This window comes from Canis aureus, chromosome X (assembly GCF_053574225.1).
Source record: "Canis aureus isolate CA01 chromosome X, VMU_Caureus_v.1.0, whole genome shotgun sequence".
Lineage (NCBI taxonomy): Eukaryota > Metazoa > Chordata > Mammalia > Carnivora > Canidae > Canis > Canis aureus.
The window spans coordinates 452,219-477,130 of record NC_135649.1 but is presented as its reverse complement, the minus strand read 5'-3'; the positions used below and the strand labels follow the sequence as shown (position 1 = coordinate 477,130).

The 24,912-nt window shown below is 38.5% G+C and overlaps 1 protein-coding gene across 5 annotated transcripts in view; it reads right to left on the bottom strand.

The window, feature by feature from the left end:
* The window catches only part of TMLHE (trimethyllysine hydroxylase, epsilon), a 114,573-nt gene that overhangs the window by 68,333 nt on the left and 21,328 nt on the right, over positions 1-24,912 (bottom strand). For all 5 annotated transcript variants that reach the window (XM_077888899.1, XM_077888902.1, XM_077888903.1 and 2 more), the window contains one exon: positions 14,764-14,945. In XM_077888899.1, the coding sequence (XP_077745025.1) occupies positions 14,764-14,944 (181 nt within the window). In that variant the 5' untranslated portion in view covers position 14,945. The remainder of the gene's footprint in view (positions 1-14,763; positions 14,946-24,912) is intronic.

Here is a 24,912-nt window from a genome sequence, read left to right as displayed (position 1 = left end):
CTCTCTGTCTCTCTCTCTCATGAATAAATAAATAAAAAATCTTTAAAAAAATTGTGTGTAAGTAGTAGTCCTACATTTTTCCATGGACAGGATCCATAGCTTTCAACACAATTCCTACGGGATTCGTAACCTAAAAATATTGAGAACCCTGCCCTAGGAGTGACAAAAGTGATTAACTTAATTCAGATTGTTCATTACACTGAACTAATCCAGGATTTGACAAACAGCCTATGGGTCAAATAGAGCCATGTCCTATTTTTTGTATAGCTTGCAAGATAAGAACAGCTTTTACATTTTAAAAATGTCATAAAACAAAACAAAAATAAAATAAAATGTTATAAAACAAAAACAAAACAAAGAAGACCATGAAACATAGATTTTGCATGACCCATAAAGCCTGAAATATTTACTATCTGGCCCAGTAAGCAGTCATATGTAACTCTTCTTTCCATGACTGAGTTCATTCTTGACTTTGCACTTGCCATTGTCCTCCTTGAAATTATAAGTTCTTCTAATTTTTAAAAAGATTTTATTTATTTATTCATGAGCAACACAGAGACAGAGAGAGAGGCAGAGACACAGGCAGGGGGAGAAGCAGGCTCCCTGCAGGGAGCCTGATGCGGGACTCGATCCTAGGACCCTGAGATCATGCCCTGAGCTGAAGGTAGACACTCAACTACTGATCCACCCAGGTATCCCGTAAGCTCCCCTGATTAGATGACGATTTTTTCCTTCAAAGTCTAGCTAAAAATTCATTTATTCAAGGAAGCTTCCTTGAACAATCCTACATTTTCTTTGAAATTATGTATTTGGCAGGTAACAAGTTTTTTCAACCTATAAGGAGCTTTTTTATTTTTAGATTTTACTCATTTATTCATGAGAGAGAGAGAGAGAGAGAGCGAGGCAGAGACACAGGCGGAGGGAGAAGCAGGCTCCATGCAGGGAGCCCAACGCGGGACAGGATCCTGGGTGTCCGGGATCCGGCCCTGGGCTGAAGGTGGCGCTAAACCACTGAACCACAGGGGCTGCCTGTAGGTAACAACTTAATATGCATTTGTATATGGCATAAGGTATTCATGCTTCTTATGTTTATTTAGTATTCTATATTTATTGGGATACCACATCTTACATCTTGGTTCCCTAGAAGTTGTCAGCTATACATAAAATTGATAGTACACAAATGTTTAGTAACTAGGCCAAAATGAAATATACAGAAAAGAAACTCGGGATTCATCTTGTCTCATCTTTGTCATAATCTACATTTAATCAGTCACCAAAGTTTGCTGATTTCACTTCCTAAATCTTATTTTTTTTCTCCTAAATCTTTCTAAAATCTATATGACGTCTCCATTTCTACTCCTTTATTCTATCATATTTAGGCAATCACCATCTTTAACAGTGGCCTCTATAAAGAGATTTTTTTGTATTAATATGACAGCCTTATTTTTTTAAGAGTTTTTATTTAAATTCTACTTAGTTAACAGATAGTCTGATATTGGTTTCAGGAGTAGAATTCAGTGACTCATCACTTACGTACATCACCAGTGCTCATCATAACAAGTGCCCCCCTTAATCCCCATCACCCATCCAGCCCCCAGCCCCCACCCACCTCCCTCCATCAGCCCTCGGTTGCTCTGTAGAGTTCAGAGTCTCTTATAGTTTGTCTCCATCTCTCTCTCTTTCCCCCTCCCCTATGTTCATCTGTTTTGTTTCTTAAATTCCACATATGAGTGAAGTCACATGGTTTTTGTCTTTCTCTGACTATTTCTGTTCACCATAATCCAATCTAGCTCCATTCACGTCCTTGCAAAGGGCAAGATTTCATTCTTTTTGATGGCTGGGTAGTATTCCATTGTGTGTGTGTGTGTGTGTGTGTGTGTGTGTGTACATCACCTGTACTTTATCCATTTATCAACTGATGGACGTTTGTACTCTTTCCATAATTTGGCTCTTGTTGATAATATTGCTATAAACATCAGGGTGCATGTGTCCCTTCAAATCTGTAGTTTTGCATCCTTTGGGTAAATACCCAGTAGTGCAATTGCTGAGTCTTAGGGTACTTCTATTTTTAACTTTCTGAGGAACTTCTGATGATGAGTGATGTGGAGCATCTTTTCATGTGTCTGTTGGCCATCTGTATGTATTCTTTGGAAAAAATGTCCATTCATGTCTTCTGCCCATTTCTTTCTTTTTTTTTTTTTTTTGCTCTGTTATGCGTTCAACAGACCTTTATTGAATGCCTACTATTGCCTAACCTAGGGGCACAGATTGGTGAAGCACACAAACATCTCTGCCCTCACAGCGTTTGTCTTCTAGAATCTTCCTACACATTGTGGCAGGAAAACCTGGCTTATCGAGGCGAGGGCCTAGGCTGTTGCTCGTTAAATCTGTCACCCGCCCACGCAGCTGGAGGGGGGCCCCAGCGTCACCCTCCCCGCCCAGGACACAGTTCGGACGTCCCTGAGGGCGTTTCGTGGCCTCGTCACTCTCCGGCCCTCCCGCGGCCCCCATGCTGGCCCGTGTTCCTGCTCCCTGCCTGCGTCAAATCTCAGTATGATGAACCAGGCCAAGCGCAGCCAACCGCCAAGCCCCCTTCCCCCCCGCAGGCCCTGTCTCGGCTCCCGGCTCCTTCCTGGCCCTCGCTGTGCCGGTGGACACCTGGGCAGACCCCAGGGGGTGTGGTGGACGGTGGCCGTCCGGCAAGACGCGCTGAGTTCTTTGCTTTCTGCAGGCGGGCTTCTACCGGCAAGGAGACACAGCTCAGACTCACTGCTGCAGAGCTCTGAAAGTTTGATCAGCTTTTTCTTGGTGGATGATAAATACTGAACTAATTTAAATCAAATCAAACTGTGTGAACATGTGTGGAGCTTCATTAGCGTCCAAGTGACTTTCCAGGCCTGATGGGAACTGGAGCCAGGAGGAACGGGGGGTCGGGGGGAGATGAGGGGTGCTGTTTCTGCACCAACGGGCCCCGTGTAGTCCTCGAGACTCCCAGAATGTCTTGGGGCTGGGGCTGGACGAGCCACGGGGCAGGATGCACGTCTGGAAAATGCACATATCCTTCTGTCAAAGCTGAAGGCAAAACTCTTTTCCCTTTGGCGCTTGCTTCCCATGAAGGAAATACCAGGTTTCTCCTCCAAACAGGCGTGGAGGTCTCTTCTGGTTTGAATCACCAGCGTTGAACGTCGGCACCTGCCCGGTGCCTCTGTTGCCTTCCTCCCTCTGTGTCTCTGGTGTTAACACCGCTCTGTCGTCACCTGTCCTGGGTCTCGGTCTGTAACGTCACAGTCAGTCGTTTCTCTAACTTGACCTCCGCGCCCCGGGGCAGATCTCCAGCTGCTCCTGCTGTGACTCGCCTAGCTCTGTTCCTGCGCACACGCGCCCGTCAGCTCGCCTCAGGTCACCCGCTCGCAGGGACGCACCTTTCCTTCCTTTCTTTGCTGTGCATCCGGGGGGCGAGGTGGTTCCGTCCCCAGAGGAATGAAAGCGAAGGCATGTCTGCCTTTCCTGCTTCGAGTACAGATGACAAAACTTTCTGCCCATTCCTTAACTGGACTATATGCTTTTTGGGTGTTGAGTTATATTAGTTTTTTTATAGATTTACCTAAAATCTATAAAGAGAGTTTTGAGCTCAGAATCCTCAAATTACATTCTATTTTGGAAAGAGTGTTGGGCAGCCCAAGGAGCTCAGCGGTTTAGCGCTGCCTTCAGCCCAGGGCGTGACCCTGGGGTCCTGGGATCGAGTCCCGCATCGGGCCCCCTGCATGGAGCCTGCTGCTCCCTCTGCCTCGGTCTCTGCCTCTCTCTCTCTCTCTCATGAACAAATAAAATCTTAAAAAAAGGAAAGACTATTCTACATTTTGGACCATCAGCAGGGCAAGATGATGCTTTAGTATACTGGTAAGACACTCATCTCCTATCTCCTCAAACTGCTAGCACCGCCTTTCCCTTCCCATTTTCAACTAATGACCTTTCTTACTCCTTCAAAGAGAATATGGAAGCAATTAGAAGAGAATCCACACATCACCCACTTACTTGCATTTGTGCCCATATATACTACCTTCCTTCCGGTTACTATGATTGAAATATCTGGGTACTCAACCAAGGCCAACACTTCCATTTATGGATTAGATCCTTTCTCTTCTCTCTTACACAAGTACTATACTTCTGAAATTCCTCCATCTTCCTCTTTTGCTTTATCAAAATTTCCCTCCCTACTGGATCATTCTTATCAGCAAACAGGTGGTAATTTACCCCCATCTGAAAACAATGTTCTATGTGTCCCTCCCCATTACCACCTCTGGTCATTTGTATTCCCTTTCTTTCTTTTTTTTTTTTTTACAAACCAAAAAAGTGAATTTATTTAAATTACTAAAATAAGCTTCTAAAGTCATTTACAGATCACCTGCTACAATTATTTTTCCTGAAAGATATAAGTGACATTTATTTCTTTAAAATTATTTTGGTCAGTGAAACATTTAATAAAAACATTTGTTTCTCCATATAATATATGTGTATAAAATAAGCTTTTTCAAAAACTCTTGTTTTAGAATCATCTATAAATCAGATGGCCTGACTCCTGATAGTCAGGAGCAAGTTTCAATAAAGGGTATAAATTTATGAATACTGGTTGTCCTAGTTTGAAAAAACCAGACCACACTCCACACTATCAGGCATGGGATCCTCAAAAGGTAAATGATAAAGCCAATGACTGCCTCTAGTATTCTAAAACCAGTATTTCTTTTCACAGTGAAACTTAGGGCTTGATGTTTCCACTACCTTCTCCAATTTCCTCTTAATAAACCTGTTTTAAGTTTTAGAATGGTTTTAAATTCACAGAAAAGTTGCAAAAAGCTCCCATATAGCCCACACCCAGTTTCCCCTATTATTATCTTATATTTGTATGGTACATTTGTCACAATTAATGAATATCAAGACATTATTCATTAATAAAATATCGTACTTTATTTGAATTTTATTAGTTTTCCCTTAATGTCCTTTTTATATTTCAGAATTACAACTAGGACTCACATTACATTTAGTCATCAAGGCTCCTTAGGCTTCTGTGGGCTGTCATTTTCCTTGTTTTTATGATCTTGACAGTTTTGAGACATACTGGTCAGGCATTTTGTAAGAGTGTTACTCAATTTGGATTTGTATGATGATTTTCTCATGGTTAAAATGGGATTATAGTATGACCTATAGGATAGGTTTTTGGTAGAATGGCTACAGAAGTTAAGTGTCCTTCTCAGCACATCATATCAATGGTAGATCCTATTAATAGGACTTATTACAGATGATATTAACCTTTAATACCTGGCCAAGGTAGAGTTTGCCAGGTTTCCCTACTTAAAGTTATTCCCTCTACTTTCATATCCCATTTTTTGAGAGCGAATCACTAAATGCAATCTACATGCTAGGACTGGGGAGTTAAGACCCACTTCCAACTGGGGGGAGGGGAAATAACTACATAAATGATTTGGAATATTTGGAATTCTCCTGTAGGGGGGGGTTGTCTCTACTCTCCCCATTTATTCAATCATTTATTTATATCAACATGGGCTCATGGATATTTATTTTATATTTTGGGTTATAATCCAATACTATATTATTTATTTTCTTGCTCAAATTGTTCCAGCTTTGTCCATTGGCAACACTTTTACTTGGCTCCTGTGTCTCTTTAACATTGTCTCTCACTTTTTTTTTTTTTTTAGCACTTCCTTACTTTCTGGCACTTCAAGATTTTCCAGGCTCATCTTGTATTTTCCCTGACCCACACCTAGAATAAGTCATTTCTCCCAGGAGAAATAGAGTTCCTTAGTTCCTTTTATTGCAGAATAGTATTAGAAATCAAGATCTGGTCACTGAGTGTACTCACTGCTACTGGGGTATCACTGCTTCTAGGTTTTTGCAGTGGACAGAGCTGGGAAATATACTGACCCATGTGAAAAAACATAGGTACAATTATTTATGTATGTATACATCTGTATCTATATTAAGTTAACCATGAGTTCATATTGATGTCTCCAACTGTAATCCTGAACCACGTGATTCATCCTAAAATTTCCCCTATGCTTATTTGTAACCATACTCTGATGTTGAGAAACCTGGCTCACACTATCTGCTATACTCCTATGTGTTTAATCCCAGTATACATACATAGCAGTTTTAGAATTATGAGTCTGTATTCATATAAGAAACAACTTTAAAAACTAGAGTGTAGTGTTTATGAATAGTTCCTTTTGTCTTCAGCCTTATGATTTCCAGTCAAAACAGTTTTCCAATGCTATGTATGCCAGCACCTTTCCCTCCATTCCCTTCAATAGTTCTGTATTTGTAATGCAGTTGGATTCATTTATCATGGGCTGCATTCTGCTGTCAGATCTGACCTCCTGGTAGATTTTTAAAATTTTGTATACATCTAAATATATATACTTTTACTGTTTGCTATAAAGTTCTATAGGTTTTTTTCCTCACATACAGTTATTGCTACTACATTGCCATACAGATTGCATCTACCATCCTAAAAAAAAAAGAAATCCCATGTTAGAGATTGGTTCTACTACCCTATAAAAACCACTGTTACACTACCTCCTCCCAAACCCCTGGCAACCACTGATTTATTTTTTTGTCCCTATAGTTTTCCATTTAACAGAATGTTATATGAATGAAATCATTCAGTATGTAGCTTTTGATGGTCAGGCTTCTTTCACTTAGCAAAATGCATTTAAGATTCATGCTCTTGTGTGAATTAATAACTCACTCCTTTTTAATTGATGAGTAGTATTCCATTGTATGGTTATACTACAGTTTATTAATTAGCCTTTTGAAGGATATCTTGGCAACTTCCCATTTTTGACAAGTATAAATAAAGCTGTTATTCATGTGTGGGTTTTTGCTGTGGACATAAGTCTATAAATCAGTTGGTTAAATATCTAGGAGTGCAACCGCTGGTAAGTCTGTTTAATTTTATAAGAAACTGCCAACGCAAAGGAGTTTCCGTTGCTCTGTATCTCTGCCAGAATTAGTATCGTCAGGTTTTTTGGGGGGATTTTGGTCATTTTGATGGTGTGTATGATATCTTGTTTTGGCTTTAATTTGCATTCACCTAATGAAAATGATGTTGAGCATCTTTTCATATACTTAGTTGCCATACTAATATCCTTTTAATGAAGTGTCTGTTCAGATCTTTCCACTCTTAAAAACTGGGTTGTTTTCTTATTTTTAGAGACAGAGTGAGGGATGGAGTAGAGGGGAGGGAATGGGATGGGGGAAGGGCAGAGAAAGAGGAAGAGAGAGAATACCAAGCAGGCTCCATGGTTAGCACAGAGCCTGATGCAGGGTTCAACATCACAACCCTGAGATAACAACTGAGCTGAAATCAAGAGCAAGATGCTCAAATGATGGAGCCATCCAGGTGCTCCCTGTTTTCTTAAGTTTTTAATTTTATTTTTAAAAGGTTTTATGTATTTATTCATGAGAGACCCAGAGAGAGAGAGGCAGAGACCCAGGCAGAGGGAGGAGCAGGCTCCCTGTGGGGAGCCTGATGTGGGACTCGATCTCAGGACCTGGGATCACAACCTGAGCCGAAGGCAAACATTCAAGGTGCCCCTGTTTTCTTATGTTTTAAGAAGTCTTTATATATTCTGAATACAAGTCTTTACTCAGATACGTGGTGTGCAAAAATTTTCTCCAAGTCTGTGGCTTTTCTTTTCATTCTCTTAACAGTACTTGTCACAGAGTAAATGTTTTGAATTGTGATAGTCCAATTTATTATTTTTTCCTTTATAGATTATGCTTTTAAAGTTGTATCTAATAACTTTTTGCTTAAAGGTAACACACACTTTGTGCTGTTTTCTTATACAACTTTTATAGTTTTTCTGTTTATATTTAGACCTATAATCAACTTTAAATTAATAATTGTACCAAATATGAGGTGTCAATGTTTTGTTGCATATGGATATCCAATTGTTCCATGTTACTTTTTGAAAACCAAATCTTCATAGAAAGAATTGACTTTGCATTTTTGTCAAAAATCAGTTGACTATATTTGTATGAATCTATTTCTGAGCTCTCCATTTTTTCCCATTGATCTATGTGTCTGTCTTTTTCCCAGCACCACATTGCTTTGATTACTGTAGCTTTATAGTAAGTCCTAAAGTCAGGTAGTTTGAGTTTTTTTTTTTTTATTATTTTTTTCAGAATTGTATTGACTAGTCTGGTAACTTTGCCTTTCCACATACATTTTATTTGTTAGGTTTTTTAAAAAAGACTATTTCTTTGAGAGAGAGAGAGAGCATGTGAGTGTGGGAAGGGGCAGGGAGGAGAAGGAGAAGCAGACTTCCCATTGAGCAGGGAGCCTGATGCAGGGCTTCATCCCAGGACCCTGAGATCAACCACTGAGCCACCCAGGCGCCCCAATCACATACATCTTAGAATCAGTTTGTTGATATATACAAAAAAGCTTGCCGGGATTTTAAGTAGGACCGCACTGAATCTATACATCATATTGAGAATTCACATTTTAATAATATCGAGTCTTCTAATCCATGATTATGGAATGTCTTTCCAATTATTTAGTTGATTTCTTCCACCAGTATTTTGCAATCTTCTACATACAGATTCTAAAATATTTAACTAGAGGCACCTGGGTGGCTCAGTGGTTGAGCATCTGCCTTTGGCTCAGGTCATGACCCTGGGGTCCTGGAATCGAATCCCACATTGGGATTCTGTGTCTCTCATAAATAAATAAATAAAATCTTTGAAAAACAATAAAATAAAATATTTAACTACTTAACCTAAGTACTTATTTTTTGGTGCTATTATAAATGGTATTGCTTTCTTAATATCAAATTTCGGTTGTTAGTTGTTATTATATAGAAAATGACTTCTGTATATTAACCTTGTATCATACAACTTCATTAGACTTACTTTCTTTTTTTTAATAAATTTATTTTTTATTGGTGTTCAATTTGCCAACATATAGAATAACACCCAGTGCTCATCCCATCAAGTGCCCCCTCAGTGCCCGTCACCCAGTCACCCCCACACCCCGCCCACCTCCCCTTCCACCACCCCTAGTTCGTTTCCCAGAGTTAGGAGTCTCTCATGTTCTGTCTCCCTTTCTGATATTTCCCACTCATTTTTTCTCCTTTCCCCTTTATTCCCTTTCACTATTTTTTATATTCCCCAAATGAATGAGACCATATAATGTTTGTTCTTCTCCGATTGACTTATTTGAACTGGAGGGTATTATGCTGAGTGAAATAGACTTACTTTCATGAGTTTTTTTTTTTTTTTTGTAGATCCTTTGGCGGTTTCTATAAAGATGATCATATCATTTATGAAAAAAGTTTTATTTCTTCCTTTCTAATCTGTATGTCTTTATTTTCTTCCTTTATTGCACTAGTTAGGATTTCCAAAACAATGTTGAACACAAGTGGTGAGAAAAAAAGATCCTTGTTTTATTCCTGATCTTAGAGGGAAAGCATTCGGTCACTCTCTCTCCTTTTTTAAAAAAAGATTTTATTTATTTATTCACAAGAGACACTGAGAGAGAGAGGCAGAGACACAGGCAGAGGAAGAAGCAGACTCCATGCAGGGAGCCCGATATGGGACCCGATACCAGGTCTCCAGGATCAGGCCCTGGGCCAAAGGCCAGCTCTAAACCACTGAGCCACCCAGGGATCCCCTCGGTCGGTCTCTTGACATTAAGCATGATGCTTATTGTATATTTTCATATGTATCTTTCATTATGTTAAGAAAGTTCCCTTCTATTTCCATTTTTTTGAGCTTTTATAATAAGTGGGTATTAAATTTTGTTAGATTGGTTTTCTGAACCTAATGAGATGATCATATGGTGTTTCTTAGTCTATTCATTTGGTGGATTGCATGGATTTTTTTTAATATTGAAAGATCCTTGTATTTCTGGGATGAACCCTACTGGGTCTGGATGTATCATCCTTTTTATATATGGTTGGGTTCAATTTGTTAATATTGTACAAGGATTTTTGTGTTTATGTTCATGAAATACTGGTCTATAGTTTTCATTTCTTTTACTGTCTTTGTCTAAATTTGGTATTAGGGTGATGATGACCTCAAAAAATAAGTTGGGAAGTGTCCCTTATTATTTTATTTTATGGAAGAGAATGTATAGAATTGGTGATATTTCTTTCTTAAATGTTTGGTAGAATTCATGAGTGAAACCATCCTAGCCAGGTGTTTTCTTTTTTGAAATTATTTTTACTATTATTTATTTAATAGGTTTGGGACTATTATTTATAATAATGATATTAATTATCATAAATATTCACATTTACTTTTTCTTGAGTAAGTTTTGGTAGTTTGTGTCTTGATTAGTATTCTTAGGCCACCATAGCAATATGCTTGCTTAAAGAATGGAAATTTATTTTCTCACAGCTCTGGAGGCTTAGAGGTCCAAGATCAAGGCAGCAGCCAATTTGGTTTCTGGTGAGAGTTCTCTTCCTGGTTTGTAGATGGCCACCTTCTTACTATGTCCTCATGAGAGAAAGAGGGTTGGGGGTGGGGGGCTATCACTGGAAAATATCACTACTCTTCCTTTTTCATAATAAGGATATCGGTTTATTTAGGCCATGGCTCTACCCTCATGACCTCATTTATTCACCTCCTTAAAGACCTTAACTCCAATACAGTAATATGAGGGTGGATTAGGGCTTCAACATGAATTTGGGGGGAGGGGAACAATTTGGTCTATAGTAGCATATTTGTAGGAATTGGTCCATTTCACCTAAATTATCAAATTTGGGCAGCCCAGGTGGCTCAGCGGTTTAGTGCCGCCTTCAGCCCAGGGCATGATCCTGGAGATCCAGGATCGAGTCCCGTGTTGGGCTCCCTGCATGGAGCCTGCTTCTCCCTCTGCCTGTGTCTCTGCCCCCCTCTCTCTCTCTGTGTGTATGTGTCTCTCATGAATACATAAATAAAATCTTTAAAAAATTATCAAATTTATGGGCATAAAGCTGTTTCTGGTATTCCTCTTATTCCCCTTTTAGTATCTGCAGGATCAGTGATAAAGATTCTTGACATTAGTAATTTGTCTTTTTTCCCTTTCCTTGGTTAGCCTGGCTAGAGACTTACCAATTTTATTGATATTGTTAAACAAACAGCTTTGGGTTTATTGATATTCTTGGGGTTTTTTTTAAAGATTTTATTTATTTATTAATGAGAGACAGAGAGAGAGAGAGAGAGAGAGAGAGAGAGGCAGAGACACTGGCAGAGGGAGAAGCAGGCTCCATGCAGGGAGCCCGATATGGGACCCGATACCGGGTCTCCAGGATCAGGCCCTGGGCCAAAGGTGGCGCTAAACCTCTGAGCCACCCGGGCTGCCCCTATTCTTGTTTTTTTTTAATCCCTATTTTCAATATCATGGATTTCTGCTCTAATTTTTACTATTGCTTTCCTTTTGCTTGCATTGGGTTTAATTTGCTCTTCTTTATCTAATTTCCTAATGTACAAGTATAGGTAATTGATTTTAGACCTTTATTCTTTTCTAGTATATGCATTTATTGTTACATATTTCCCTCCAACCACTGCTTTAGTTACTTACCATAAATTTTGATAAGCTGTATATTAATTTTCACTTAGTTTGAAATATTTTTTAACTTTGAGACTTTATACTTATGCATTTTTTGGGAAGTGTACAGCTTAATTTCTAAATATTGGAGACTTTTCCAATTATCTCTCTGTTATTGATTTTTAGTTGATTCCATTGTGGTCAGAGTACATACTCTATGTTTTTAGACCTTTTTCAACTCATTGAGAATTTTTTAATGGCCCAGAATGTGGTCTGTCTTGGTGGATATTTCATTTACATTCCAGAACAATGTGTACTTTACTTTTGCTGGATGGATTGTTCTATAAATGTCAAATAGGTCAAGTTGGTTGATAGTGCTCTTCAGGTTATTTATATCCTTACTGATTTTCTCCCTGCTTAATCTATCAAAAACTGAGGGGGAGGTTGTAAAGTCTCCAAGGAAAATTGTGGGTTTTTTATTTCTACTTTTATCTCTATCAGTTTTTGCCTCATGTAATTTGATGGTTTGTTGTTAGATGCTACATTTTTTAGGATTGTTACATGTTCTCTAGAGAACTGACCCCTTTATCACTATGTCATGTGCTTCTTTATCCCTAATAATCCTCCTTGTTCTGAAGACTGCTTTGTCTGAAATATAGCTACTAATAGTTTGATTGTTACTTGCATGGTGGTTCTTTCTCCATCCCTTGATATTGTCCCACAGATTCTGAATACTGGGTGTATTTTTGTTTTCTCTCTCTGTCTCTCTCTTGCATTTCAGTTTGGGTAATTTCTATTGATCTATCTTTTACATTTACTGATTCTATCCTTGAATGTGTGAAGTCTACTGAAGAGCCCATTAAAGTCATTCTTCAATTCTGTTACCATGATTCTGATTTTAAAAAATTCTCTCATATTTTCCATCACTCTGCTGACATTATCCACGTGGTCTTTCATTTTGTCTACCTTCTCCATCTGAATCCTTAACATATTAATCATAGTTATTTTAATTTCCTGACCAATAATTTTCACACCTGTGTCACATGTGAATCTAGTTCTTTTTTTAAAAAAGATTTTATTTATTCATGAGAAACAGAGAGAGAGAGAGAGAGAGCGAGAGAGGCAGAGACACAGGCAGAGGGAGAAGCAGGCTCCCTGCAGGGAGCCCGACATGGGACTCAATCCCGTGTCTCCAGGATCAGGCCCTGGGCTGAAGGCGGCGCTAAACTGCTGAGCCACCGGGGCTGCCCGTGAATCTTGTTCTGATGGTGCTTTGTCTCTTCACATTATTTGTTGCCTTTTAACATGCTTTTTAATTTTGTTGTTTAAAGGCACACATGTTATATAAAGCAATAGACACTAAGGTAAACAGGACTTTAGGGTGAGTATTTATACCAATCTGGCCACGTGATGGGCTATGTCTGGTGTTTGTTGTCTCTATGGCTACCAAAGGCATTAAATTCCTTGTTTTTGTCTCCCTTCTTGGCCTTGGCCCTTATCTTTGTGCTGCACCTCAGAAACAGTCTGTATCTGGCAGCTCTCCCAGCTGTAATCCACTGTTATTTTAACTGCAGGCTTATTAGCTGGTTCTAATGTTTGGGGGAGATGGGCATTATCTAATACTCAGATTAAGTCTCAGTCTTTGGAGTGAACAGTGGGCCTATGTCTTCGGAGTATAGCCTTCACAGTTGTTTTTGTCCCTTTCCAGGGTTATGGGTTGAATTGTATTCCCCCAAAATACATAATATTAAGGAGTATTAGTATTAATATTCCCCCTAGTACCTGTGAATGAAACTATTTGGAAATAATAGTTCTAATTATTGAAGTCCTAATCCCTAGTACCTGCAAATGAAACTATTTGGAAATAGGGTCATATGGAGTAGAGTGGGCCCTAAATCCAACAACTGGTATCCTTATAAGGAAAGATATGTTTGAAGACACAGAGGAGACACAGTGAAGAAGACATGTGATGACAGAGGCAGAGAGTGGAGTCATGTTGGCACAAGTCAAGAAACACCAAGGTTGTCAGCAGCCACCAGAATCTAGAAGAGCCAAGAAAGAGCCATTGAAGGGAATATATCAATGCCTTGATTTCCGACTTCTAGCTTCCAGAACTCTGAAAAAATAAATTCATGTTGTTTTAAGCCAACTAGTTTATGGTAATTGGTTATAGCAGTGTTAGGAAACTAATACACAGGGGTAAAGCTTTTTTCCCACTCTGCCATCTAATATTTATCTGGCTGTATCATTCCCAGTCTATGCATTTGAAGCCCACTTCCCTATATACTGAGGCTTTCTTTTCTTTCTTTTTTCCCCCTTATATGAAATAGGGAGACAGAGTAGAAGTAGAGTAGAGCAATGTTACCTTCCCCTTGTTGGGATGAGATTTTACTGTCTCCTTAATATTATTTTTGTCTTTCTTGCAACCTGTAGGATAATCTTGGAAATAAATAGCTAGAAGTCCTCACAACTCTACAGAAACTATTTTCAGTCCAATAAGAACTGATATTAAACAGCAATGTAAATAAATTGAACACCTGAACTGTACACTTAAGCAATGGATAAGAAGGGGCACCTGGGTGGCTCCAGTTAAGTGGCTGACTCTTCAGCTCAGGTCATGATCTCAGGGTCCTGGGATAGAACCCCATCTCAGGTTCCATGTTCAGCAGGGAATCTGCTTCAGATTCTCTCTCTCCCTCTCCTTTGGCCCTCTCCTTCACTCACTCGTTCTCTCTCAAACAAATGAATCTTTTTAAAAATGAGTAAGATGTAAAATTTCATTTTTGGGAGATATATATAATAGACTAGTACTCAGCCATGGAAAAGAATGAAACCTTGCCATTTGCAATGACATAGATGGAGCTAGAGAGTGTTGTGCTAAGTGAAATAAGACAAATACCATATGATTTCACTCATATGTTCAATTTAAGAAAGAAAAAAATGAACAGGGGGTGGGGGAAAGAGAGACAAACCAAGAAACAGACTCTTAACTATGGAGAACACACTGATGGTCACCAGAGGGAAGATGGGGGGGGGAAGGGTTAACTAGGTGATGGGGATTAAGGAGGACACTTGTGATGAATACTGGGTATTGTAGGGAAGTGTTGAAGCACTAAATTGGACACCTGAAGTTAATACTACACTATATGTTAAATAACTGGAATGAAAATAATAACTTAAAAAAATAAAATATCTGTCTCCATGAACCTTACCAAAATGGTCTTCATGTTGCTGCCAATTACAATTCAGAGACTTGGAGGCTGTATGGTGCCACTGGATGGCTAATGGAAACAAGCTTTTGAAGCTGGGCTGTTGGAAAGTCCAATATGTGACTCCTCCCCTCAGCAGGTTTTGGAGCTTGCTTTGTAGGTGGGATAGTCTGTGGCACCACATCCTAGAAAAGATGACAATGAGAAGAGAGAGTTAGTAATAGTACTAAATAACTTTTATGAGGTTGTAGGAATAATATTACAGATGTAACTATATAAAAAGGATAGATTTAATTATCCTAACTATAGAGGATTAAACAAAGGAAATATTTTGAAAAGCTGAGCACAAGTGGTCTATAACTATTATTTTCATTTTCTCACTAGTATTCTTATTTTATGCCTTGTAATCTTGCTTCTATCATACTGTTGAACTGAAGTAGTTCTTTAAAACTTCACTAATTTTAACCTTCCAACCACATATAAGAATTGCACTTGAGATCTCATCATTCTCAGTCTCTCCACTGTGACACTACTGATTACTCTCACCTCACTCCTTGAAACGTCTTTTCCCACTGATTTTGTGTGATTGTGAGCAAGTTACTTAAACTCTCAGTGACCCTGGTTTCCTGTTTTGCAAAATGAGGATAATAATAATACTCATTTCATGGGTTTCATATGAAGACTAAAGTACTTAGAACTGTGTCTGTCCCATAGTAAGCCCTATATATGTTGGCTGCTATTATTATCATTATTATAATAGTTATTGTTAGGGAGAAAATATATCTGTTGGTAAAAGTACCTTGATAAACCTGCTTAGAGTTGGTGACTCGCTCTGTATCATGGTTTCAGGAAAATTAAAAAAATATCTTTAAAGATTATTTATTTATGAGAGAGAGACAGAGACATAGGCAGAGGGAGAAGCAGACTCCCCATGGGGAGCCCAATGTGGGACTCCATCCCAGGACCCCAGGATCATGACCTGAGCCGAAGGCAGATGCTCAACCACTGGGCCACCCAAGTTCCCCAGGAAAATAAAAATCTTCATTTACATAATACATTTAAAAGTATTAATTTGTCCCATGGGAAAAGAAGGAGAAAGCCATGCAACTGCAGAGAAGCCATACAATGCTTGATGTGAACCTTCTCAACAACCCCTATGGTCACTAAACCCATGCAATGATTATTTTCAGTACATATGTGTGTGTGCGCGCATGTGTGCGCGCGCGTGTGTGTGTGTGATAGAAACTAAAGGGACTGAATTTCATGTTGATGTGAGATGACACCAATCATATATGCAAAGGCCATAGCGAGAGATGTAACAGAATATGCTGATGATTTGGGGAGGGTTCCAAAATAATAGGCTAGGAAATCAAGAGCTAAAGTCAAGTTTATTGAGATTTAATGGGTGCAGGTAAGGAGCAGAGCACAGAGAGGCCTCTGCGATATCTGGGTCACATTTATGTTTTCCACTATCTACTTCCCAACTTCCTACATATAGGTATTATCTAAAACAGAGGCTAGTAAATTATGGCCCATGCCTATTTCTATATGGTCCACAGGCTAAGAATGGATATTACATTTTACAGGGTTGTAAACAAAAATAAAAAAGAATATGAGGCCAAGACCATAAGTGGCCTGCAAAGTCTATAATATTTGCTATTTGGTACTTCAAAGTACAATTTTTCCAACCCCTGGTCTAACACTCAATTCTTAATCAAATACTCTTCTCCTTTATTTGAACTACTCCCCCCCCAAAACTCCCCCCTTACAAACCTTTCAGTAAGTATATTTATTCCTTTCTTCATTATTTCACCCAATAAATATTAGTGAGCATGTCTATAACAGGTACTTTCTTAAGTACTGGGAAAATAAACATAAATAAGTCTGCAATTCCAGGCACCGTTCAAGAAGCTCACAATGTAGTGGGGAACAAAGACCGACAAAGGGTGATAGCTACTACTACTTATGATATCTTTAAACTCACTGAAAAAGTGCAAAGGAGAAAGCACGTAATTATGTCTGGTAAAACCAGGAGGATTTCACGTGATCTGTGTTATTTGTAGAACTGTATCATTGTTTTGTATTTACTTACAAAATGAGATTTGCACATGTGTAAAATGAAAAAAGTAAAGAAAAATCAAAATAACACAGAAATATATAAAATAAAAAGTGAAAGCCTCCTTTCCTCAATATTTGTCGTTCCCATTGCTTCAAGAAACGTCATCAACAATCAACAGTTTGGAGGACCAACTTCCAGATCACACAGTTTAAGTCTCCAAACCTTCTATACACACACATACAAAAATACATTTTTGCATTTGATAGTTTTCAGATCACTTGCACATAAATATTTAAGACTGTTATTAGTGGATCACATGCTATAGATTTAGCATGTGTTATATTTATGTTTAAATTCAACATTATTAACATATTAACACATGTTATATTTAACATGATAAGAAACTCCATAACTGTCATCCAAAGTAGCTGGACTATTTTGCATTCCAATAGCAATGAATCAGAACGTTTTCCCTCTCCTTGCTGTAACTTGGTATTGTCATTTCTAAAAATATAGCCAGGGGCAGCCCTGGTGGTTCAGCGGTTTAGCGCCGCCGTCAGCCCAGGGCGTGATCCTGGAGAAGCGGGATCCAGTCCCACGTCAGGCTCCCTGCATGGAGCCTGCTTCTCCCTCTGCCTGTGTCTCTGCCTCTCTTTCTGTCGCTGTGTCTCTCATGAATAAATAAATAAAATCTTAAAAAAATAAAAATAAAAATTTAGCCATTCTAATAGTTGTGCATGATACCTTATTTTAATTTGCATTCCCTAATTATATATGATGTTGTGTATCTTTTCATAGTCTTAATTGCCATCTGTATATCTTCTTTAAGCCAAGTATCTGTTCAGATCTTTTGCCCAGTAAACACTTTTTTAATTAAGATTTTATTTCTTTAGAGAAGTCTATTCACAGTAAAATTGAGGGAAAGATACAGAGATTTCTCATACCACCCCTTTCCCTACACATGCATAGGCTGCTTATCAACATCCCCCATAAGAGTGCTACATTTGTCACAACTGATGAACCTACATTGACACATCTTTATCACCCAAAGTGCACAGTTAACATTAGGATTCACTCTTGGTATTCTACATTTTATGGGTTTGGACAAATGCATAATGACATGTACCCATCATTATATAATCATACAGAGTATTTTAACCTCTTGACTGCTATAAAAATCCTTCCTGCCATGAATTTTGATATCCAATATTTCCATTCTTCAGTTAGTTTAATATATTTTCTTTTTTTAAAGATTTTATTTATTTATTCATAAAAGACACAGAAAAAGGCAGAGACCTAGGCAGAGGGAGAAGCAGGCTCCAGGCAGGGAGCCTGACGTGGGACTCGATCCTGAGACCGCGGATCACGCCCTGAGCCAGGGGCAGGTGCTCAACTGCTGAGCCACCCAGGCATCCTTAAGATATTTTCTTTTTTTTTTCTTTTTTTTTTTTAAGGGTTTGAGAGATTTCTTTTTTTTTTCTTTTTTATGATAGGCACACAGTGAGAGAGAGAGAGAGGCAGAGACATAGGCAGAGGGAGAAGCAGGCCCCATGCACCGGGAGCCTGACGTGGGATTCGATCCCGGGTCTCCAGGATCGCGCCCTGGGCCAAAGGCAGGCGCTAAACCGCTGCACCACCCAGGGATCCCCTTAAGATATTTTCTAATTTACACTGTGACTTTTAAAATTTGACCTACAAAAAAATAAATAAAATAAAATAAAATAAAATAAAATAAAATAAAATAAAATAAAATAAAATAATTTGACCTACAGGTTACATAAAAGTCTACAACATATTGTAGGGAGATTTTTCTAGTTTTCTCATTATTATTTTGTAAGTTTATTTCATTGTGGCCAAACAAAGACAAACAAACAAACAAAACAGTATAATTGTAACTGTTTGAGACCTACCTTATGGCCCAGAGTATCATCTATTATTTTGCATGCATAAAAAGGATATGACAAAATATATCTCTGTCTAGTAAAGATTCCTACACTTTGAGCATTTCTCTACTGACTTCAGAGCCTGAGATTTCCATATTAGTTCAAACTTTGGATTTAGGCAACACAGGGATCCTATTACCATGTAATCTGGCTATGGGTACTTTCACACATATAGTTTATCAGAATGGTTCGAATCCTCAACAGAGTTAACATGTGATGAGGAAATCAAGATACATCTAAGTAGAGCTGGTTGTTGAGAGTAGTTTCGGATCAAACTACCACTGAATGGGATCCCAGGTGACCATGGAAAGACCCTTGAAAAGGCGATCCCTGAAAAGGGGGTACCTGTACCCCTTTTGTGCTAGATAAAGTCAACTTTGTATGTCATTAATATATATATTAATAATATAATTAATGTAGTGTTAATAATATAATTAATATAATTATAATATAATTAATATATCTATTAATGTACCTATCTGTTGTCTTTTGGATAGTATTTGCGTTGTATATTTCTTTCACCCTTTTACTTTCAGTTGTCCTATATTTTTACATTTAACTTGTGTTTTTTATAAATAGCAGTTATATTTTTTTTATATTTTGTTTTTTAAACAGCTTAATAATCTTTGTCATTTGATTACTGTGTTCAGTTCATTTACATTTAACATAATTGTTGATATACTTGAGTTTATTTTTTTAAAGATTTTATTTATTTATTCACAAGAGAGAGACAGAGACAGAGAGAGAGAGGCAGCGACACAGGCAGAGGGAGAAACAGGCTCCATGCAGGAAGCCTGACGCGGGACTCGATCCTGGGTCTCCAGGATCACACCCTGGACTGAAGGTGGTGTTAAACCACTGAGCCACCCGGGCTACCCTATACTTGAGTTTAATTCTATCGTATCAGTATTTGCTTTCTATTTGTCTTGCCCATATTGCTACTTTTTTTTCTTGCTTTGTTTTGCAATGATTACGTAGTGTCTATTTCTCCATTTCCTCCTTTGTTTACTTGATAATTATACATTGTTTTACTGGTTTTTAAAAAGGAGTTATTGTAGGGCTTACAATGTGTATCTTTGATTTATTAAATTATAATACAAATTAGAAAACTTATATTAACTCTATTTCTACTCCTTCCACAACTACTGTTGTGTATTTTAATCAAAACACACATATCCCAAATGACATGACATTACTATTTTTGTTTTACGTGATCAATGGACATTCAGATCTATCCACATATTTAACCTCTCCATTATACTGCATTCCATCAGATAACTCCAAGCTTTCATTTGGGATTGTTTTCCTTCTGCTTGAAGATCATTAATATCATTAATATTTCCTTTGGAGTTTAGCAGCAGATTCCCTAAGTTTTCGACCATCTAAAAAAACCTCTTTTACTTTAATATTTGAAGGCTATTTTTACTGGATATTAAATTTGGCAGTTACCTCCTCCAGCATTTTGAAGATACCATTATACTATCTTCATGGTTTTTTAAAAAGAATTTATTTATTTATTTATATCATGATGACACTAAAATCATATCTTTCAATAGTAACTCTGAATGTGAACGGGCTTAATGACCCCATCAAAAGGCGCAGGGTTTCAGACTGGATAAAAAAGCAGGACCCATCTATTTGCTGTCTACAAGAGACTCATTTTAGACAGAAGGACACCTACAGCCTGAAAATAAAAGGTTGGAGAACCATTTACCATTTGAATGGTCCTCAAAAGAAAGCAGGGGTAGCCATCCTTAGATCAGATAAACTAAAATTTACCCCAAAGACTGTAGTGAGAGATGAAGAGGTACACTACATCATACTTAAAGGATCTAATCAACAAGAGGACTTAACAATCCTCAATATATATGCCCCGAATGTGGGAGCTGCCAAATATATAAATCAATTATTAACCAAAGTGAAGAAATACTTAGATAATAATACACTTATACTTGGTGACTTCAATCTAGCTCTTTCAATACTCAATAGGTCTTCTAAGCACAACATCTCCAAAGAAACGAGAGCTTTAAATGATACACTGGACCAGATGGATTCCACAGATATCTACAGAACTTTACATCCAAACTCAACTGAATACACATTCTTCTCAAGTGCACATGGAACTTTCTCCAGAATAGACCACATATTGGGTCACAAATCGGGTTTGAACCGATACCAAAAGATTGGGATCGTCCCCTGCATATTCTCAGACCATAATGCCTTGAAATTAGAACTAAATCACAACAAGAAGTTTGGAAGGACCTCAAACACGTGGAGGTTAAGGACCATCCTGCTAAAAGAGGAAAGGGTCAACCAGGAAATTAAGGAAGAATTAAAAAGATTCATGGAAACTAATGAGAATGAAGATACAACCATCCAAAATCTTTGGGATGCAGCAAAAGCAGTCCTAAGGGGGAAATACATCGCAATACAAGCATCCATTCAAAAACTGGAAAGAACTCAAATACAAAAGCTAACCTTACACATAAAGGAGCTAGAGAAAAAACAGCAGACAGATCCTACACCCAAGAGAAGAAGGGAGTTAATAAAGATTCGAGCAGAACTCAACGAAATCGAGACCAGAAGAACTGTGGAACAGATCAACAGAACCAGGAGTTGGTTCTTTGAAAGAATTAATAAGATAGATAAACCATTAGCCAGCCTTATTAAAAAGAAGAGAGAGAAGACTCAAATTAATAAAATCATGAATGAGAAAGGAGAGATCACTACCAACACCAAGGAAATACAAACGATTTTAAAAACATATTATGAACAGCTATACGCCAATAAATTAGGCAATCTAGGAGAAATGGACACATTCCTGGAAAGCCACAAACTACCAAAACTGGAACAGGAAGAAATAGAAAACCTTAACAGGCCAATAACCAGGGAGGAAATTGAAGCAGTCATCAAAAACCTCCCAAGACACAAGAGTCCAGGGCCAGATGGCTTCCCAGGGGCATTTTATCAAACGTTTAAAGAAGAAACCATACCTATTCTCCTAAAGCTGTTTGGAAAGATAGAAAGAGATGGAGTACTTCCAAACTCGTTCTATGAGGCCAGCATCACCTTAATTCCAAAACCAGACAAAGACCCCACCAAAAAGGAGAATTACAGATCAATATCCCTGATGAACATGGATGCAAAAATTCTCAACAAGATACTGGCCAATAGGATCCAACAGTACATTAAGAAAATTATTCACCATGACCAAGTAGGATTTATCCCTGGGACACAAGGCTGATTCAACACCCGTAAAACAATCAATGTGATTCATCATATCAGCAAGAGAAAAACCAAGAACCATATGATCCTCTCATTAGATGCAGAGAAAGCATTTGACAAAATACAGCATCCATTTCTGATCAAAACTCTTCTTAGTGTAGGGATAGAGGGAACATTCCTCGACATCTTAAAAGCCATCTATGAAAAGCCCACAGCAAATATCATTCTCAATGGGGAAGCACTGGGGGCCTTTCCCCTAAGATGAGGAACAAGACAGGGATGTCCACTCTCACCACTGCTATTCAACATAGTACTGGAAGTCCTAGCCTCAGCAATCAGACAACAAAAAGACATTAAAGGCATTCAAATTGGCAAAGAAGAAGTCAAACTCTCCCTCTTCGCCGATGACATGATACTCTACGTAGAAAACCCAAAAGCCTCCACCCCAAGATTGCTAGAACTCATACAGCAATTCGGTAGCATGGCAGGATACAAAATCAATGCCCAGAAATCAGTGGTATTTCTATACACTAACAATGAGACTGAAGAAAGAGAAATTAAGGAGTCAATCCCATTTACAATTGCACCCAAAAGCATAAGATACCTAGGAATAAACCTAACCAAAGAGGTAAAGGATCTATACCCTAAAAACTATAGAACACTTCTGAAAGAAATTGAGGAAGACACAAAGAGATGGAAAAATATTCCATGCTCATGGATTGGCAGAATTAATATTGTGAAAATGTCAATGTTACCCAGGGCAATATACACGTTTAATGCAATCCCTATCAAAATACCATGGACTTTCTTCAGAGAGTTAGAACAAATTATTTTAAGATTTGTGTGGAATCAGAAAAGACCCCGAATAGCCAGGGGAATTTTAAAAAAGAAAACCATATCTGGGGGCATCCCAATGCCAGATTTCAGGTTGTACTACAAAGCTGTGGTCATCAAGACAGTGTGGTACTGGCACAAAAACAGACACGTAGATCAGTGGAACAGAATAGAGAATCCAGAAGTGGACCCTCAACTTTATGGTCAACTAATATTCGATAAAGGAGGAAAGACTATCCATTGGAAGAAAGACAGTCTCTTCAATAAATTGTGCTGGGAAAATTGGACATCCACATGCAGAAGAATGAAACTAGACCACTCTCTTGCACCATACACAAAGATAAACTCAAGATGGATGAAAGATCTAAATGTGAGACAAGATTCCATCAAAATCCTAGAGAAGAACACAGGCAACACCCTTTTTGAACTCGGCCACAGTAACTTCTTGCAAGATACATCCACGAAGGCAAAAGAAACAAAAGCAAAAATGAACTATTGGGACTTCATCAAGATAAGAAGCTTTTGCACAGCAAAGGATACAGTCAACAAAACTCAAAGACAACCTACAGAATGGGAGAAGATATTTGCAAATGACATATCAGATAAAGGGCTAGTTTCCAAGATCTATAAAGAACTTATTAAACTCAACACCAAAGAAACATGGGGGATCCCTGGGTGGCGCAGCAGTTTGGCGCCTGCCTTTGGCCCAGGGCGCGATCCCAGAGACCCGGGATCGAGTCCCACGTCGGGCTCCCGGTGCATGGAGCCTGCTTCTCCCTCTGCCTGTGTCTCTGCCTCTCTCTCTCTCTGTGCGTGACTATCATAGATAAATAAAATAAAAATATTAAAAAAAAAACACCAAAGAAACAAACAATCCAATCATGAAATGGGCAAAAGACATGAACAGAAATCTCACAGAGGAAGACATAGACCTGGCCAACATGCATATGAGAAAATGCTCTGCATCACTTGCCATCAGGGAAATACAAATCAAAACCACAATGAGATCCCACCTCACACCAGCGCGAATGGGGCAAATTAACAAGGCAGGAAACAACAAATGTTGGAGAGGATGCGGAGAAAAGGGAACCCTCTTGCACTGTTGGTGGGAATGTGAACTGGTGCAGCCACTCTGGAAAACTGTGTGGAGGTTCCTCAAACAGTTAAAAATAGACCTGCCCTACGACCCAGCAATTGCACTGTTGGGGATTTACCCCAAAGATGCAGATGCAATGAAACGCCGGGACACCCGCACCCCGATGTTTATAGCAGCAATGGCCACGATAGCCAAACTGTGGAAGGAGCCTCGGTGTCCATCGAAAGATGAATGGATAAAGAAGATGTGGTTTATGTATACATTGGAATATTACTCAGCTATTAGCAATGACAAATACCCACCATTTGCTTCAATGTGGATGGAACTGGAGGGTATTATGCTGAGTGAAGTAAGTCAGTCGGAGAAGGACAAACATTATATGTTCTCATTCATTTGGGGAATATAAATAATAGTGAAAGGGAATATAAGGGAAGGGAGAAGAAATGTGTGGGAAATATCAGAAAGGGAGACAGAACGTAAAGACTGCTAACTCTGGGAAACAAACTAGGGGTGGTAGAAGGGGAGGAGGGTGGGGGGTGGGAGTGAATGGGTGACGGGCACTGGGGGTTATTCTGTATGTTAGTAAATTGAACACCAATAAAAAATAAATAAAAAAAAAGAATTTATTTATTTATTTATTTATTTATTTATTTATTTATTTATTCATTCATTCATGAGAGACACAGACAGTGGCAGAGACACAGGCAGAAGCAGAAGCAGGCTCCTTGCATCATGCTCCCAGCATGATGTGGGACTCGATCCCAGGACCCTGGGATCATGCCCTGGGGTGAAGGCAGATGCTCAACCACTGAGCTACCCACACATCTCTCTTCACGTTGTTTTTGTTGAAACGTCAACTCCAATCTAACTGCTGCTTCTTGTAAGGTAATACATCTTTTTTCTCCAAGTATCTTTATGTTTTCTTCTTTTTCTTTATTTTTTAGCAGTTTTTACAAAATACATGTATATTTTGTATTTATTCTTCTTTGAGTTAC